The sequence below is a fragment of the Lynx canadensis genome, chromosome C2 (genome assembly GCF_007474595.2).
Source record: "Lynx canadensis isolate LIC74 chromosome C2, mLynCan4.pri.v2, whole genome shotgun sequence".
Classification (NCBI taxonomy): Eukaryota; Metazoa; Chordata; class Mammalia; order Carnivora; family Felidae; genus Lynx; species Lynx canadensis.
In genome coordinates, this window is record NC_044311.2 from 71,849,407 (window position 1) to 71,866,807 (window position 17,401).

General features: G+C 40.2%; 1 protein-coding gene across 1 annotated transcript in view; it reads left to right on the forward strand.

Annotated features, from left to right (window-relative positions):
• Positions 1–17,401, forward strand: part of USP13 (ubiquitin specific peptidase 13) — a 120,375-nt gene that overhangs the window by 92,410 nt on the left and 10,564 nt on the right. The window contains exons 16-19 of the mRNA XM_030328910.1: positions 295–321; positions 3,361–3,504; positions 6,358–6,524; positions 8,085–8,238. Coding sequence (XP_030184770.1) covers positions 295–321; positions 3,361–3,504; positions 6,358–6,524; positions 8,085–8,238 — 492 coding nt within the window. The remainder of the gene's footprint in view (positions 1–294; positions 322–3,360; positions 3,505–6,357; positions 6,525–8,084; positions 8,239–17,401) is intronic.

Genomic DNA, 17,401 nt, shown 5'->3' on the forward strand with positions numbered 1-17,401 from the left:
AGAGTTCTTAGAAATACAGGGAGATAAATCATTTCGTTCATTAAGGTGATAACCAGAGCATCATGTTTTATCTGATTGAAATGCCTGAAACCTTGTTTATTTTCACTCCCTACTGTGATGATTTCATATTGTACAGACTTGGTGGTATGTGTTGGGGGGAGCTGAGTGGTTGACAACAGTGTGGAATCCCTCGGGGTTGAGGGATTAGAGAGTGCCCTGCATGAATTCTTTTTTTTTCTCTAAAACTATTTGCCATGCTTTGGTCTCATTTCTTCCCTCTCCTTTGATTTCCAGATCGCCTGATGAACCAACTGATAGACCGTATGTATCTTTCGAAATTTTTCTCAGTTGTCCTACAGTTGTCATGGGTCTGACATTTATCTTTGGGAATTCAATAAAGGGGCATTGTTCTCTACATGTGTATGTGTGTAGCTTTTTCCTGGGTAGGAATGATTCTTCATCTGCAAGTTGAGTTACCAGTAAATGTAAACCAGTGACATGGTGATTAAATGGCTCTGTAGCTCAGAAGAGTGATCATCAGCATGAAAGCCAACCAGCCCCGGATTGGAAACCTGGCCCTGCCATTTATGACTGTGCAACCTAGAAAAATTTACTTAACTTCTCTGAGCCTCAGTTTCCTCAGGTGTGAAGGTGGGCTAATGATGCCATTTCTTCCCACTCTGGCCATGAGTAGGGCTCTAGAGCAATGATGGCACTGTGGCCCAGCATTTTTTCCACTCCTGCTGTTGGACAGGACATGGCTGTATTAATTAATACTCTAAAGGTTATTAGTGTCATTGGATTGTGTTAATTTTGTAGACTTTTAGTTCCTTAATCCTGTGGGAATTGGTACTCTTGGTTTTCTGAAAAGAACATAATAAACTATTTATAATGAATATTTAGAGATTAATTAGGAGGAAGAAGGAATGTTTAACACTAAATACTCTCAATCTTTTTGTCTACAAAGCTCTCCTGGAGACAAACTATTGTTAATTTAGAAGTTCATGTATTTTGCAAATGATTGATCATGTGGCTTAGACCTCCACATTTCTTTTCCTTGGTCAATTACGATTTGCTCTTTGCTAGAAGAAGCTGTTAGGGTCAGCGAGGGTCTTGGGAAAGCCATTGTCTCTGTGCATAATCTATAACAATAACAGTGGCTGTTACTACTTTTGAATGGTTACCATGAGTTATATTGCATTTATTATTTCATAAATTCTTCCAATGATAAATAGTTTTACTATTCATGCAAAATCCAGGTTCTTATTTGATTTTCACAGTAAGAAGGGCAGGGCAGGTAACCTTTTACAGAGTATAAAATTAAGACCCAGAAAACTTCAGAGACCGAAGAGCTGGGACCAGAACCAGATCTAGGAGTCAAATGTGCTTTTCATGCCACTTGACCTTTTCTGGAATGTGAGCGGTTTGCTGGCTGCTCCAGATCCTCCAGAGAGCTGTCCTTGCAAGGCTTTTGCCCCAGGGGAGGTGATGGGTGGTTGGACCTGAATGCCAGAGGAGTCTGTCTCTGATTGGAAGCACTCAGCCATTTTCCAGTGTTAATGGTTTGGCCATTGATTTCCTCCTAGATCTGAGCCTGCCGTCTTATCAGCAATTACCTGTACTCAACAGGAGAAATAGAGTGATCTGGGATTGTTTAACATTTGCATCCTTCCTTTCTCATTTTTAAAAAGAATAACTTTGATTATTTTCTTATTATGAGAATAAAAGGTATTTATAAATTATGAATTATCAGTAGGAGCCATCTATGGTTTCATCGCCCATCTATAATCACTGTTAACTCTTGGCACATATCCTTCCCCTGTCCTTGACCCATGCCTGGCTCACTTAATTTTTCACAAAAATGGAATTAAACACTTTCAATCTAATATGTTATTATAGACATACATACACCATTTATTGAGCTGCGCTTCTTAAACTGCATTGTAGGGAACATTAGAGTCTTACAAGATGTTGAAAGGTATCCTGTAGAGTTTCCTAGTTTCTTTACTGTAGGAGTCTTTATTATAGGATGTTTGAGTCTTCACTATGCTGATGCACCTTGTGAATTTCTAAGGGGAGAATAGAGAATGTAGATTTTAAAACTAATTTGGCCATGGAAACCCCTTGTTTTGTGGTTCAATAATGACATCTCTCTTGGAACACAAGGCCACCATACAACACAACTTGGGAGCCACTGTTGTCTTAAATCATTGCTTTCTTAAAATTTGGTCTTGATAGGATGTTCTGTGTACCTTCCTTGTATGATAAATACATTTTGGATATAATTTTTATAGAAAAGATATCTCTCATCCTCAGTTCTACTACTACTATGTTCTATTAATTGCCGTCTTTGGCAGAATTTTCAGTAGAGACGTCACGACACGGAAAACATGAGGGATATATTTTGTGCTCCTCTTCCCCCCTAACTGTTGGATAATTTGAGAGCACTAAGTAGGTGTTTATGTGTGCATTTATGCATACTTGTATGTGTATCTATATAAACATGTATATACATGTGCAAAAGTATATACAAAAAATTTATTGGCCTATATATATGTATGCATTATACATGCATGTATTTATGTGTGTATGTGTGTACATGTACATATATATAGATACACATGCCTGTAGGTTTTAATGTATATTTTTGTACATTATACATATACAGACGTGTGCTTCTATGTATACACATGGACACACACACACACACATACGTATGCACACACATCTCCACCAACATCTATCTATTATTATGAAAAGAAAAGAAAAGAAAAGAAAACGCTCTGTGTCCAAGCCCAAGTTAGGTTTATAAAGGTATCTCTTTCAAAATCTTAAATGTATACCATTACAGAACATATTCTGTCTTTTCTACTTAACATTTGGGCTCTCCATTTCCCCAGAGCTGATTATTTCCTTTGACCTGGTGTATATAAAATACATATATTTTCCTAAAGGCCTGGTATAATTTCCTATGGGATTTAAAGAATAGGCTTTTAGGCCTGTAGATAATTCTTTTCTCTTCAGATTTCAGTCATAGAAGAACTGCTATAGGAAAGGTCTTGAGATGATCTGAGAGGTTGAAGTGGTTCTGGGAATATACCAAATCTCCCCTTATGAAATTAGGGAATTGTTTTTCCGTGCTTGGGCTGTCCAGGTAATTAACATGGTTCCTATTTAGGTCAGATATAAACTCAGCTCAAATAGCTAAATATTTGGATGACTTAAAACACAACAAAACAAAGTTAAACCACCAAAAATATAGCACTTTGTTTGGATAGCACGTGGATAGTGGGAGAGGAGAAGCTAAGACAAGAAGAGAGTTTACATTTTTACACCAGAATATTCTGTTGTGCTCCATAGCCTCAGACATTGATGAGTCATCAGTGATGCAGCTGGCCGAGATGGGTTTCCCTCTAGAAGCATGTCGGAAGGCTGTGTACTTTACTGGAAATATGGGAGCTGAAGTGGCCTTCAACTGGATCATTGTTCACATGGAAGAGCCAGGTCAGTGGTTGGAAAGGGGAATAGCTTTGGAGTCTGATGAGATCTTCAGTGTTGCTAAGCCATGGAGATACTAACATGTCCTCTGAATGTGTCCCAGAAAATGACTTTGTAGCTCATGATTTAGCTTCTTAGCTCACTTTTTCCTGCCCCTCATAATTTAACTTTTTAGGTCACTTTTTTTTCTGCTTCAGTGAGGTGGCACTTTGCCTGTGTTGCAGAGTCACAGTGTTAATCTTTACTCTCACTCTCTCTGTTTTTTTAAATAATAGCTTTACTGAGATATAATTCACCTTTTTTTTTTAAGTGAGTACTTTACATTTATTTATTTATTTATTTATTTATTTATTTTCACCTTTTTAAAAATGTTTATTTGTTTTTGGGAGACAGAGACAGAATGTGAGTGGGGGAGGGGCAGAGAGAGAGAGGGAGACAGAATCTGAGGCAGGCTCCAGGCTCTGAGCTGTCGCCGCAGGGCCTGATTCAGGGCTTGAACCCACGAATCGTGAGATCGTGACCTGAGCTGAAGTCGGATGCTCAACCAACTGAGCCACCTAGGCATCCCATAATTCACCTTTTAAAGTATGTAATTCGGTGGCAAAAAGACCAGTGGAAAGATGTGGGCCATACAGGCATATGTCAGAGAGATGTTGTAGGTTGAGTTCCAGACCACCACAATAAAGTGAATCAGATGGATTTTTTAGTTTTCAGTGTATGTAAAAGTTATGTTTACACTATACTGTAGTCTGTTGAGTGGGCAATATTGTTTACTGAAAACCACTGGGTGTACACTTCAAGTGGGTGAATTATAGGGTGTGTGAATTATACCTTAATAAAGTAGACAGAAGTGAAAGCTAACTAACCAACCCCCATTTCTTCATGCACAGTTTTCTATTTCAAGTCCTTATCATTTCTTAGTTAGAAATGTAGGCATATCTCATTTTACTGCACTTCATCTGATTGCACTTTGCAGATATTGTACTTTCTACAAACAGAAGGTCGGTGACAACTCTGTGTTGAACAAGTCTATTGGTGCCACTTTCTAACAGTATTTGCTAACTGCGTGTCTCTGTGTCACGTTTCTGGTAATTCTCACAATATTTCAGACTTTTCCATTATTATTCTATTATGTGATCTGTGATCAGTGATCTTTGATGTTACTGTTGTAACTGTTTTGGGGTACCACAAATTGCACCCATAAGATGGCAAACTTAATCCACAGATGTGTGTGTTCTGACTGCTCCACCGACCAACCATTCCCCTGTCTTTGTCCCTCTTCTTGGGCCTCCCTATTCCCTGAGACACAACAGTATTGAAGTTAGGCCAGCTAATAACTCTATGCTGGCCTCTAAGTGTCCAAGTGAAAGGAAGAGTCACATATCTCTCACTTTAACTTAAAAGCCAGGAATGATTCAGGTTAGAGAGGAAGGCGTATTGAAAACAGAGAGGCCAAAAGCTAGGCCTCTTACACCAAACAGCCAAGTTGTGAAGGCAAAGCAAAAATTCTTCCACGGAAATGCAAAGTGCTACTCCATTGAACACACCAGTGATGAGAACACACAGCAGGTTTATTGCTGATTTGGAGAAAGTTTTAGTGGTTTCGACACAAGATCAGACCAGCCACAACATTCCCTTGAACCAAAACCTAGTCTAGAGCAAGGCCCTCACTCTCTTCAGTCTATGAAGTCTGGGAGAGGTGAGGAAGCCATAGAAGAAAAGTGTGAAGCTAGCACAGGTTATTTCATAAGATTGAAGGAAAGAAGCCATCTCCATAACATAAAAGTGCAGGTTTTTCAACAATCAGGCTGTATTGTTTTACATTCTACCACCAGTGTATGAGGGTTCCAATTTCTCCATATCCTCACCAACCCTTGTTATTATTGTTTTTATTATAGCCATTCCAGTGGATGTGAAAGTGGTAGCTCATTGTGATATTGATGTGCATTTCCCTAATGATTAATGAGGTAGAGCATCTTTTGATGTCCTTGTGGGTGATTTAAATCTCTTTGGAGAAATGTCTATCCAATCTTTTGCCCATTTTTTTTTTTTTTGAGAGAGAGAGAGAGAGAGAGAGAGAGAGCACTTGTGCAAGCATGTGTGTGTGCAAGTGGGGGAGGGGCAGAGGGAGAGAGACACTCTTAAGCGGGCTCCACGACATGAGGCTTGATCTTGATTATGAGATCATGACCTGAGCCAAAATCAAGAATCTGACACTCAATTGACTGAGCCACCCAGGCAGCCCAACTTTTGCCCATTTTTAATGAAATTATTTGTCTTTTTATTGTTGAGTAGTAAGAGTTATTTTCATAATCAATACAAGTACCTTACCATATACATGATTTGCAAATATATTCTCTCATCCTGTGAGTGTTTTCACTTTCTTGATGGTATTTTTTGAAGCACAAAAGTTTGCAATTTTGATGAAGTCTAATTTTCTATGTTTTTTCTTTTGTTGCTTGTGTTCTTGTTGTCATAGCTAAGAAGCCATTGCCTATCCTAAGATCTCTAACATTGAGGTCAGGGAGCCATTTTGAGTTAATCTTTGAATATAGCTTGAGGTAGGGATCCATCTTCATTCTTTGTATGTGGACATGCAGTTGTTCCAGCACGATCTGTTGAGAAGACTGCCCTCCCCCATTGAGTGGTCTTGTCAAAACTCAACTGACCATAAATCTATGGGTTTATTTTTGGACTCTCTGAATTCTGTTTTAGCTGATCTATATGTTTATCCTTAATGCTAGTACCAACTGTCCTGATTATTATAACTTCGTAGGTATTTTTCCTTCTTAGCTCTAAAATGTTGTTTATTTCAAGACTAAAAAAAGGAAAAGACCTGAGAATGATTATTTTCCCCAGATTTTGCCGAACCACTGACCATGCCTGGTTATGGAGGAGCGGCTTCTGCTGGGGCCTCTGTTTTTGGTGCTACTGGATTGGATAACCAACCTCCGGAGGAAATTGTAGCTATCATTACTTCCATGGGATTCCATCGGAATCAGGCTATTCAGGCGCTACGAGCCACGGTAAGCATGAGAGATAGTGTGAGAATACTCTCCACTTATTGGAGGTCATGTGTATTTCTGCCAGTAGCCGTTGGGCTTTCCAGTGTCCTTTGATCATTTGGAATCATGTTCATCTCACTCTGTACCCCACCATGGCCCATAGAAATTGTATTTGCATATATTATATATATAGCTAAAATAAATGATTGGGGGGAATTATATGGACAGTTTAAGAATAGGGAGTAAAAAATAAAAATAGGGAGATAATGCAGCCAGGGCAAGATGACCAAACCTAAAGAAACTGTATCATCTTGGTGTTTATTACTCGCAGGGGTCTGAGATTTGACTTGGAGCTTCCTTGTGGCCTTAGAGCAGAGAAGGATGCATTAGATTCAGTGTTCAATAAGGCAGTTCTTGAGGAGAAATTTTACGTTTCTGAGACCAAGACCTTGGAGAAGTGTCTATCAAAAGTCCTCACAGAGAAGACTGAATGGCTTCTGGAATTTTCCATTTCTGTTTCTCTCTGAGGAGAGAGAAGATGCTTCTGGTATTAATGAACTTCTGATGTTATCAGGAGAGAAGAGACCATGAAACTAGAGGGTACATAGAAGTCTTCCTCTTATAGTACAGATACCTGTTTAATATTGAGGGAAAGTACTTTTTTTTTTTTTTTCAACCCACCCTCCCTTGCCACACCATATCCATTTTTGAGTGGATGTCTGCTACTGGTTCTTTCTTACCTTTCCTGACTGGTTGCCTGCTGGGGTCCATTGTTGAGGTCATGTAACAATTCTCAACTGATGCATGGGGTGTGGCTGGAGCAATCTGTTTCCCTTTAAAATGCTTGAAATATCTCAACTGGAGTTAGTTTTCATTCGGGGCACTTGCTTTGCCCCACTTATTTTACTGCCTGAGTGTTTCATTGGAGATTCTGATGATGTTGAAACAAATTCTTGAACCTGCCATTGATTGATATCACAGAGGAAAATGTTTTTATGGTCAATTGGTTTGAACTTCATGGAGTTCAGTTTAAAACAATATAACCTAACTAACCAATGCTGTCACCATTAATCAAGGCATTAATCTTGTCTCTACTGCAATTTCAACAGTTCTGCTGACATTGAGGGAGAAGATGCACTAACATGGTACTCACATTGGCATCCCTTCTACCTGGCATGGCTCTGCAGAAAACACAGTTGATAGGGAATGTGGTACATGCAGTTATTGTGGCCTGAAAAAGGGCTGTTCTTAGACATAGGCAATACTCTTTGATATTCTGCACCTCATCAGTAGCATTAGCCTGTGGGAACACTGAGCTAAGACTGATATGGACTTTGGAAGGCTGGTCTGCTGCTCAGAACTGTTTTCTGGTGAATCCAATTACAGACCCCAGTTGGGAGACTCAGAGAATACCAGCTAAATGTGCATTTCATATGCAGGGTCAGAGCTTCTCACTCAGAAGCACTTAGGACTAATGAATTCAGGCCTCCTGTCTTATCGGCTTGACATCCTGGTTCAAGTGGGCAGGATATAATGAGGCCCTGGGACTGCATTCATTGTAAAAATGTTTTATTTTATTAGAATAATAACCTGGAAAGAGCCCTGGATTGGATCTTTAGTCACCCTGAGTTTGAGGAGGACAGTGACTTTGTGATCGAGATGGAGAATAACGCCAATGCAAACATTATTTCTGAGGCCAAGCCTGAAGGACCTAGAGTCAAGGATGGATCTGGAAGTAAGTTCTTGCCTTAGGGATTGTCTGAGCAATCGTGACCATCCATTGGCTCATGCCCTCCTCCCCCCCATCCCAACTCACATTAAAACCTTTGCCATCATCCAAAATCAACACAGATACTGTCTTCTCGTAAATGGTGCACTTTGCCATTTTTGCATGGCCGTGGTGATCTGATGAAGTCTTGGACAAACTCAAGAGTCGTGTTGCCTAGAACTGTGTGTGCTTAAGCTTAGTGATTGCTGTCAGTTTGTCACTCCTTTGAGATAAATTTTTTTCATGGACCGTGGAAATTTTTGTCCAAATGAGAGCATTTACTTTTGTGGTAGTATTTTTTTGAATAATTGAAAAGCAGTCTTATATCCTTGACCCTGTCATTGCCCATACCAACTGCTCATAATTTTCTGAAGAGCTATCAAGAGGAAGAGGCTAGTATTCTACTTTTTTTAAAGTTAGTTAGTTAGTTTATTTATTTATTTATTTTAGTAATCTCCACACCCAGTGTGGGGCTCAAACTCACGACTCTGAGATCAAGAGTCATACAGTATTCAACCTTTTAATAGCAAACACATATGTATCACTAGGTGCCAGGCACTTGTTCTAAGAACTTGGTATATAGACCCTCATTTAATCTTCAACACACCTATTTTACATGTGAGAAAACAGAGGCACAGAAAGATTAGGTCCTTGCCCAAGTCACACGGCTCTTAAGAGATGGAGCTAGAATTCAAACCCAGAATCTCATGTTCTTTACCATTATGATGCCCTGCTTCTTGAGCTGTCATTGCCTCTAGAGGAGTGTTGTCTTATTAGCCTGATGGTCACCACCTCCTTGAGTCAGATGCCAGCGTGCCTCATTGCTCAGCATTATTTCTTTGGCACACCTCCTTCCCCCACTACATATAGCTCAGCTGCCTTGCTGCTGTAGCCACAACACCAGCTTACTCAGGGCATCGACTCTCCCTACTTCTAGGCCTTTGCTCAGGTTAATCCTTAATTGTGAAGTGCCCTTCTCTCCCATCACTTCCCACTAAAATCCTTACCATTATTCAGAACTTGGCCACAGATTCTATTCCGTGGGACTGCTTTCCCAGGATCTTCATAATTAGTGCTTCCTTATCTCATGCCAGTAATAATTAATACTGATATTAATGATACTTCCATTTGTGCCACAGTTAATCCTCACAATAATCCTATGAGGTAGATATCATTATTATGTCCATTTTTTAAATGAAAAAAATGAGGTAGAAAAGAAGGTTAAGCCTGTTGAGGTCACATAGCTAGCTAGTGATGGGTATAGAATCAGAATTCCAATCCAGGTAATCTGCCTCCAGAGCCTGTGCCTGAAACCCCTATAACATAATGTTTATTCTTTTGTTATTAGAAGTTTCAAATTCATCTTGCAACATAAAATTATTTATGTAAATATTTGCATCTCCTGTTTGGGAGCTTGTGGAAGGGAGAGGCTGTTTTATTTTTATAAAGCTCATGGTGTCTAGCACATAGAAAGTACCAAGTAAAAAATAATTGGATTTAATTAATTTTACATTAGCAGCATTTTTTCCTGTAATAATAAAGCTGTAGCTCTCATTAATGGTCCACGCATTAGTGGTCTTACAGGATCTGTAATGTGTATATTGATTTACCTCTAGAGATAGACGGTGGGAGGGAAACTTTCTTCTTCTTTTATATAAAATAGGAATTTCTTCACTGAAACTGCTGTTATCCCGACTGGGTAAGAAAAGGATGAGATCTAGTTCTCCCAACTTCCATATTCTTCTAAGAGTCTTGTATTACTTTTTGGAAATTGGTGACTAATGGATGTTACTCAATAATTCATGAGCAGGATTTTATTACATGTTACATATCTATCGGTCCACTTCTTCCTTGATTTTCTGTAATGGACTTTTCTTTGGGGATGGTACGTCCTCCTCATGGAAGGAATAAACCACAAGATGGGGCCATTGTAAAGCTGCCAAGATATTTGGCTGCAGAAAGAGGGAGAATCTGATCCTTACATTTTCCTGTTTTCTGATGGAGCTTGGAAGGACCAGTCACTCTCTTACAGATGGTCACTAATGGTCTGGAACAGCCACATCATCTCCCTGGGCTTACTGACTTGGAGTGATCTGCAGGTACTCCTGGTGCTGCTGGTTTTGAGTTTCATCCTTGAATGGGATGTCACAATGATGCTTTTAAGCATCCTTAAATTGCAGGCACTTGGGGCCAAGCTCTGTGGTCTTATTCTTCACTGCCCCCAAATTTAGGGCTCCTGTGGGTAAGGGTGGGGAAGGAGACAGTGATGCACCATGAGAAATCAGGTATAGAATATACTGCATCTAAAAGCAGTAGTAGGTGAAAATTTTAATTATGAAATGCCAAAGAAGTATAACCCACCCTAACTTACCCATTGCGTTTTGTATCTGATTTTTAAGAAAAACGGATGTTTTTAAAGTAGACTTTCCAGCACCATCTGCCTTGCCCATGGGAGGTGATCATAAAAATGAATGATTGAATGAAGGATGAATGAATGTTGGGAGATAAAGTTTTTGCTGTCTCCATTAAGTGCTAGGTGGAGGAATTGGTAGTGTACTGGTTTGTGTTCTATCACATAAATCACAGGAAAAGAAAAAGATGATTTCTTATACTTAGCTGCATTAGCACTCCCAAACTCAAATGTCAGTCACTTCTTTTTTTAAAAATATTAACATTTGTATTATTTTTCTTATAATTAAAAAGGGTATTTAATAATTTTAGCAACTTGAGAAAGTGCAGATATATGAAAAGAAGAAAATAAAAATTACTTACAATCCTACTTCCCAGTCATAACCACTATTAGTATTTTGTGTGTGTTCTTTAGGCCTTTCTACGAAACTGTATAAAAATGAATATAAATATGTATATTTATGAAAATAGAACATTCATGGGATGTCTCAGTGACTCAGTCGGTTAAACATCTGACTCTTGATTTCAGCTCAGGTCATGATATCACAGTTTGTGGGATTGAACCCCAGGTTGGTATGGGGGGTGGGCACTCTCAGTGCAGTGCCTACTTGGGATTCTCATTCTCTGTCTGTCCCTCCCCCACTTGTGTGCTCTGTCTCTCAAAATAAATAAAATTAAAAACAACCACAATAAAAAAAGCAAACATTCATTCTGTACATGCTGTTTATAACCTGCTTTTCCCCTGTGTGTGTACATATATGTGAGTCTAAATTGTTGAACGTATGCCAATAATATCCCATGTACAGTAGTACCATAATTTATACACCTGATTTTAGGCCAACTAATCATATAAATAAAAGACAGTTGTAGAAAGAGCTTCAAATAATAGGGTTATTTTTACATCCAGAAGATAATAGCAATTATTTTTAAATAATACATGTCTTAAAGGATGAATTCTGTTTACAGAAGTACAACAAATACCTCCTTCAGTCACTGTCCAGATAGTAACCATTTGTTCCATGTTTAAGTTTTTTTCTCTTCTGTGCTCCCTTACTTTTTTCTCTATTAAAAATTATTTGATTATTTCCTTAGGGTAAATTTCAGAAGTGAAGTTTTTGAGTCAAAACTGTGTGTTTTCGGGGTTTTAATGCAGATTATTACATTGGCCCCCAAAAGCCAGCTCTGGTGACTCTCTTGCTTCCCTGTCCCTCTCACCAGTGCCGTCAGGCTAAGTACTGCCCTTAGTTTTCACATTTTTATTGGCTGGTTGTTTTTCTTCTTGTGTTAATCACTTCCTCATTTCCTTTGGTCCATTTTCCCATTTTTTATTGATGTTTTCATCTGTTTTTTATTGATTTGTATGAGAGTTTCATATATTGCATATTAGCTTGGGAATACCTGGTCGCTCGACAATATTGAGTTTTTCTGGCCAGAAACTTGCTATTTATCCTTTTTTTTTTTTTTTTTTTTATTCACCTCTCCCTTTGCCCACCCCTGCAAAGCTATATGGTTCTCTTCATAAACTTCCTGTGTATTTGTGGTTTAGTGTCTTCTCAGAATTACATTTTCTGTTACTTATGAATATAATTTTAATGTATTTTTAAATATAATTTTTCCCCATTATGTTTTCTAAATTGTTACTGCTGAATTTTGGAAAGTTCCTGATCTTGTAATTGGCCATTCTGTAGGGATTCGGTTAGAATTACATTAAACTCATAGAGGTTCACCTTGGGAGATGTGTATTCTGTGTGGGGTAGGTTGTTTACATTCCCAAAACATTGCTTTGGACCTCTTTTTGGGTTGGTGACTTGGTGGAGACATTTGACTTGGTGGTAATGGAGACAATTTAATGGTTTAGGTAATTGTTATTTAGGAGCAAAATGGAGAGCCAAAACCGACAGGAAAACCAAGTAAAACCAACAAACTCCATTTTCCGGTTCTGCTGTAAGTGGAAGGAGAGCTGAGCCAAACTTATCTAAGCAAAAAGGGAAGTATTGTATCATAAAACCTGGACAGTCCCAGGGAGACCATGCCCTTGATTCTGGGACTGAACCCCCCCCCCCCTTTTTTAAGTTTGTTTTAGAGAGGGAGACGGAATGTGCTAGTGTGAGGGGGAGAGGGGGCAGAGGGAAAGAGACAGAATCTTAAGCAGGCTCCATGCTCCACGAGGAACCTAGCACGGGGCTCGATCCCACAACCCTGGGATCATGACCTAAGCTGAAATCACAAGTCCAGATGCTTAACTGACTGAGCCACCCAGGCGCCCCTGGGACTGAAACCGTTTTATCTGTTTGTTCCCCTTGGCTCTGCTTCTTCTGGGTTGGTGCCACTCTCAGACAGCGTCTCCCTAATGGCCCTGAGGTGACTTCCAGTGCCTCCTACAATGTATGTCTCCAGGTTAAAATCCAGCGGAGTACTTACTGTCCTGGAGTCCTTAGCGAAGGTCCTGAGAATCTGAGTCATGTGCTGCCCAGCCTTCCCCTGATCACTGGACCCACTCATGGAACCTGAGGGTGGAGACCTTCCTTCCTAGCTTGTGATCTGAGAAGGGAAAGGAGTAGTCCTGGACCAGGAATATCAGCGTCATCTGTGAACTGGTTAGAAATGAATATTCTTGGGCCCCACTCTAGACCTATCGAATTAGGACCTCAGAGGTGGTCCAGCAATTTAGGAGTCAGCAAGCCCTCTAGGTGGTTCTAATTCAGCCAAACTTTGGGAACCACCACCCTACAAGCCAGATTAGGTTACCATTGCCTTAAGAAGGAGGACAGTGGCTGCTGGGACATCACTATACCATGTTAATGTGGAAAATAATGGCAAGATAGGTGTTTGAATTAGGAAAAAAGTGACTATATAAGGACAGGGATTACTGAAGCACTTGTACTGGGGCACCTAGGTGGCTCAGTCGGTTAAGTGTCCGACTCTGGCTCAGGTCGTGATCTTGTGGTTCGTGAGTTGGAGCCCTGCGTCAGGCTCTGTGGCAACAGCTCAGAGCCTGGGAGCCTGCTTCAGATTCTATGTCTCCCTCCCTCTCTCCCCCTCCCTCACTAGAACTCTGTCTCTGTCTCTCTCTCTCTCAAAAATAAACATTTGGAAAAATTAAGAAAAAAGAAGGGTTAATGCTAACAACACTGGGTGAAATAGCGTGTCACTTATTGAATGCCTGCTAAGGCACCCGCTACTTCCTCCACAGCTTTCCTTCACTCCTTACGGCTGGGTGTTCAGATGAGGAAGTGGGGACCTGACAAGTTAGGTGACTTGGTGGTGGGAGAACCAGCTTGGAATTCAGGTCTGTCTGATTTTGAAACCTGTGTACCTCCTCCTTCATCTTACTGGAGATTTTCTAAATTGGAAGGGAAGGAGGAGTCTGTTTTTCAAAAGGCTCTATTTATCATCATATTCTGCACATTGTAGGGCTATCACCTAACTTTCTGTTGAGTTTTTAAATATTATAAAAAGTGCAAAAATCAGGCCTTTCAGTCTGACCTATCTGGGCTTTTGCCATTTGCAAAATTATTTCTGTTTCTGTGTTGTGTTTAACGAGCATTTAATCTTTCTTTCTTTCTTTCTTTCTTTCTTTCTTTCTTTCTTTAAGAACTCACTGATTGCCAATGTAATTAAAATGTGATTAGGCTGTGATTACTCAAAATCTGCTCTGGCTCCTTCAGCCGCATCACTGTAATGGCACAGACAGCTTCTACTGCAGCTGAGATTTTCCAGCAAGGGGAGCAGAGAGACATTTATATAATGGTGTGTCTCCCAAAGTGTCAGGCTCCCTGAGGGATGCAACGGGAATAGGATCCACAGAGCAGGAGGTACAACCACGCAGCGGAGCTAAACACAAGTGGTCTCTGGAAAGCAACACACACTTAATGCAGCTGGGCTCCTGAGCCCATGCATTTCAGTATCTGCTTGTAATTCCTATAGGCCTTTTTTTTTTTTTTTTTAATGGCATTATTGGAAGTTAAGAGGAAGCCAGTCTGAAATAAGCTAATTTATACTAAAGTATGAATGACTGAGAACTATTAAGCTTTGGAGGGGATTGGTTGATATTTAGAGTTTTAGGCAGTATAAGAAAGAGAAGTCAAGAGGTTTTGGTAATTTTGAGCTGGCTGAGGTTGGGGAGCCCATTTGTAGGCTCTTTAAGACTCTGTCTTTGTTGTCAGCTGCCTTAAGCTGTTCTTGATTTACCCAAATGCTCCTTTTGCTTTTTTTGGGAATTCTGAAGTTTTCTCAAAGCTCCAAATCCAAATCTACCCTGTTCTCTCCCCCCCCCACCTCCCACTGTGTTCTTTTCTCAGAGCAGTGATGAAGGAAATCAAGCTGTTCTGGGTAGAAATTGTTTGCAGATATAAGGTATTTGTGAGTCAAATGTTAATAAATTGGGAACGATACCCCCCCCCCCCACCCCCCATTGTACAGAAGGAGTTAGAGGTGGGTAATGGATCCAGTTATTCCGGTTAGGAAGACTCAGTTGGAAGACTCAGTTTGGGTTTCTTACCAAAAAGCTGTGGAGCCCCTGGGGTCTCGCTGGTCCTTTCAAGGAGTCTGTTGGTGTTTGTGTACTCTGTGCATGCTCTGTAGACGAACTAATGTGTCACACCCTTACAAGATAGTACTGCTTTTCAAATATACAGCATATAGATGCTATAATGGCTTAACAAATATAAATTCATTGAACTGCACTCCTGAATCTAGAGTTGCTTTAGGTCATTACGAGTTGTTGAACTATAATTTTCAAAAAGGTAAAATCATGATTTTCAGGTACATATAAACTGAGCACGTATCACAGATTTTCTTTGACTCCTTAATTACTGAGGGGACCAGTTAGTTTTTATTACTGGTTCAAAGCATCGGAGAAGCCAGGATGTTGAAAGATAATTTGACTGCTGAGTTAAATATAAAATTAGTGTCTCAGGGTCATAAATCCTTTAGGGTATACATTCCACTGGACAGAAATTTTTTGTATTTTTACCAAACAAAAATCTACAAGTTAATGAGTAACTTTACTAAGTCTGGGACCTTTAGTCAGTAGTAAGCAGTGAGATGAACTTTCATTCCCCTAGACTGAGACCAGCAAGCCTTTCCTCTAAAGGGCCGGAGAGTAAATGTTTCAGGCTTTGTGGGCCATAATTATGTCATCTGGTATTTTTGTCCCTCTCCTCCTTCCTTTCTCCTTGGCAGTACAGAAGTAGTCTGAGGGCTGGATTTGGCTTATGAGCCATCATAGTATGCCAGTCCCTACCCTAGACAACCCTTGGGTGGCCATTCCTCCATATGACATGAAAGGGCAGGTTGCCTGGCTCCTCTGTTTTCCACGTGCCACCCTTGTTTTCTGACAGTCCTTTCTCAAAGAATAAAATCAGGGCACAGTCGCTGTTTTGTTGTTTAGGGGCGGTGGTGGTAAAATTTTGATATTAAAAAATTCTTCATATTAGCAAGGTTGGACACATTTTTCTAACGTTCAAAAAAGGACAAGTTTTGTTGGGAGAGGGAAGTGAGGGGGAAAGATGTGAGTTGGAGACACTGTTTAATTCTGGCTTTCTAGAGGGACATAGTGGTTTAGGCAATTTTGTCCAGCTCTTCCGGGTACTTCCAGAGTTTCTCTGTTGCAAGTCAGCATTTAAAAAATGATTTGCCTTGCCTCAAAATGCTTTTTCTATCTCTGTGAAGAGGGGTCTGCACATTTTTTGGGAGTGTGTGCACTGATGCTGTTTTTTTAGAGGGAGGCCTCTGGGAACTTGGAGAAGAATCAGCAGTAGCTGCCCTGTTGGGTTTATTCGCCTTCACTTTCTCTTTTGGAAGCAAATATCAATTGAGATTTCTTACCTGTTGAGTTTTTGCAGATGCATTGGGAGAGATGCTCTCTTTTGCTGGTGGTTCCAGCAGGAGGTCTTGAATAATGCATGGGGTGGTTGCTTATATTGATAAACATTGTTAATTTTAATTATAGGACTAAGATTTATGCTAATCCTTTTTTTTAATTCATTTTTATGATTCTGAGTATACATTGAATTGTTTTTAACCAAAGAGAGGAGAAATGCCTATGGGGGCTTGGGAATGTATGGATGCATCCCTTTCTCTGTCTTGTTTTGTCAACTCATTGGCTGTGTTGGGGTCTAAGCCATGTTTCATTGTATGACCCGTGCTTAATGTGAGCAATGTTCATTAGATACTCTGTTCAATTATTTACGTCATTGTTTTGGGGATCAGTTCCATGGGAGGGGGGAAGTCTTGGTTAGGGTATCATGTCCTGTCTTTATTTCATGAAGACTCTAAGAGAGCAGCTTCATTTTGGGAGACCAGTACTGTATCTCAGACTGAGGTATTGGAATTTGATATAGAATTATTCCAAAGAGTTAAAAAAAATTTTTTTAATGTTTATTCATTTTTGAGAGAGAGAGAGAGAGAAAGAGAGTTAATGGGGGGGGGGATGGTGCAGAGGGAGAGGGAGACACAGAAACTGAAGCAGACCGCAGGCTCCAGGCTCCGAGCTGTTAGCACAGAGGCAGATGTGGGGCTTGAACCCGAGAACCACTGAGATCATGACCTGAGCTGAAGTTGGATGCTTAACCAACTGAGCCACCCAGGCACCCCATTCCAAAGAGTTTTAAAAACCAACCAGGGTCTAGAAACATGAACCGGTCTCTGCCCACACTCTCCCTTGCTTACTGTAGGGTAGGTTCTTAGTGTTGGGGGGGGGGGGCAAAGGGGAGGGAAG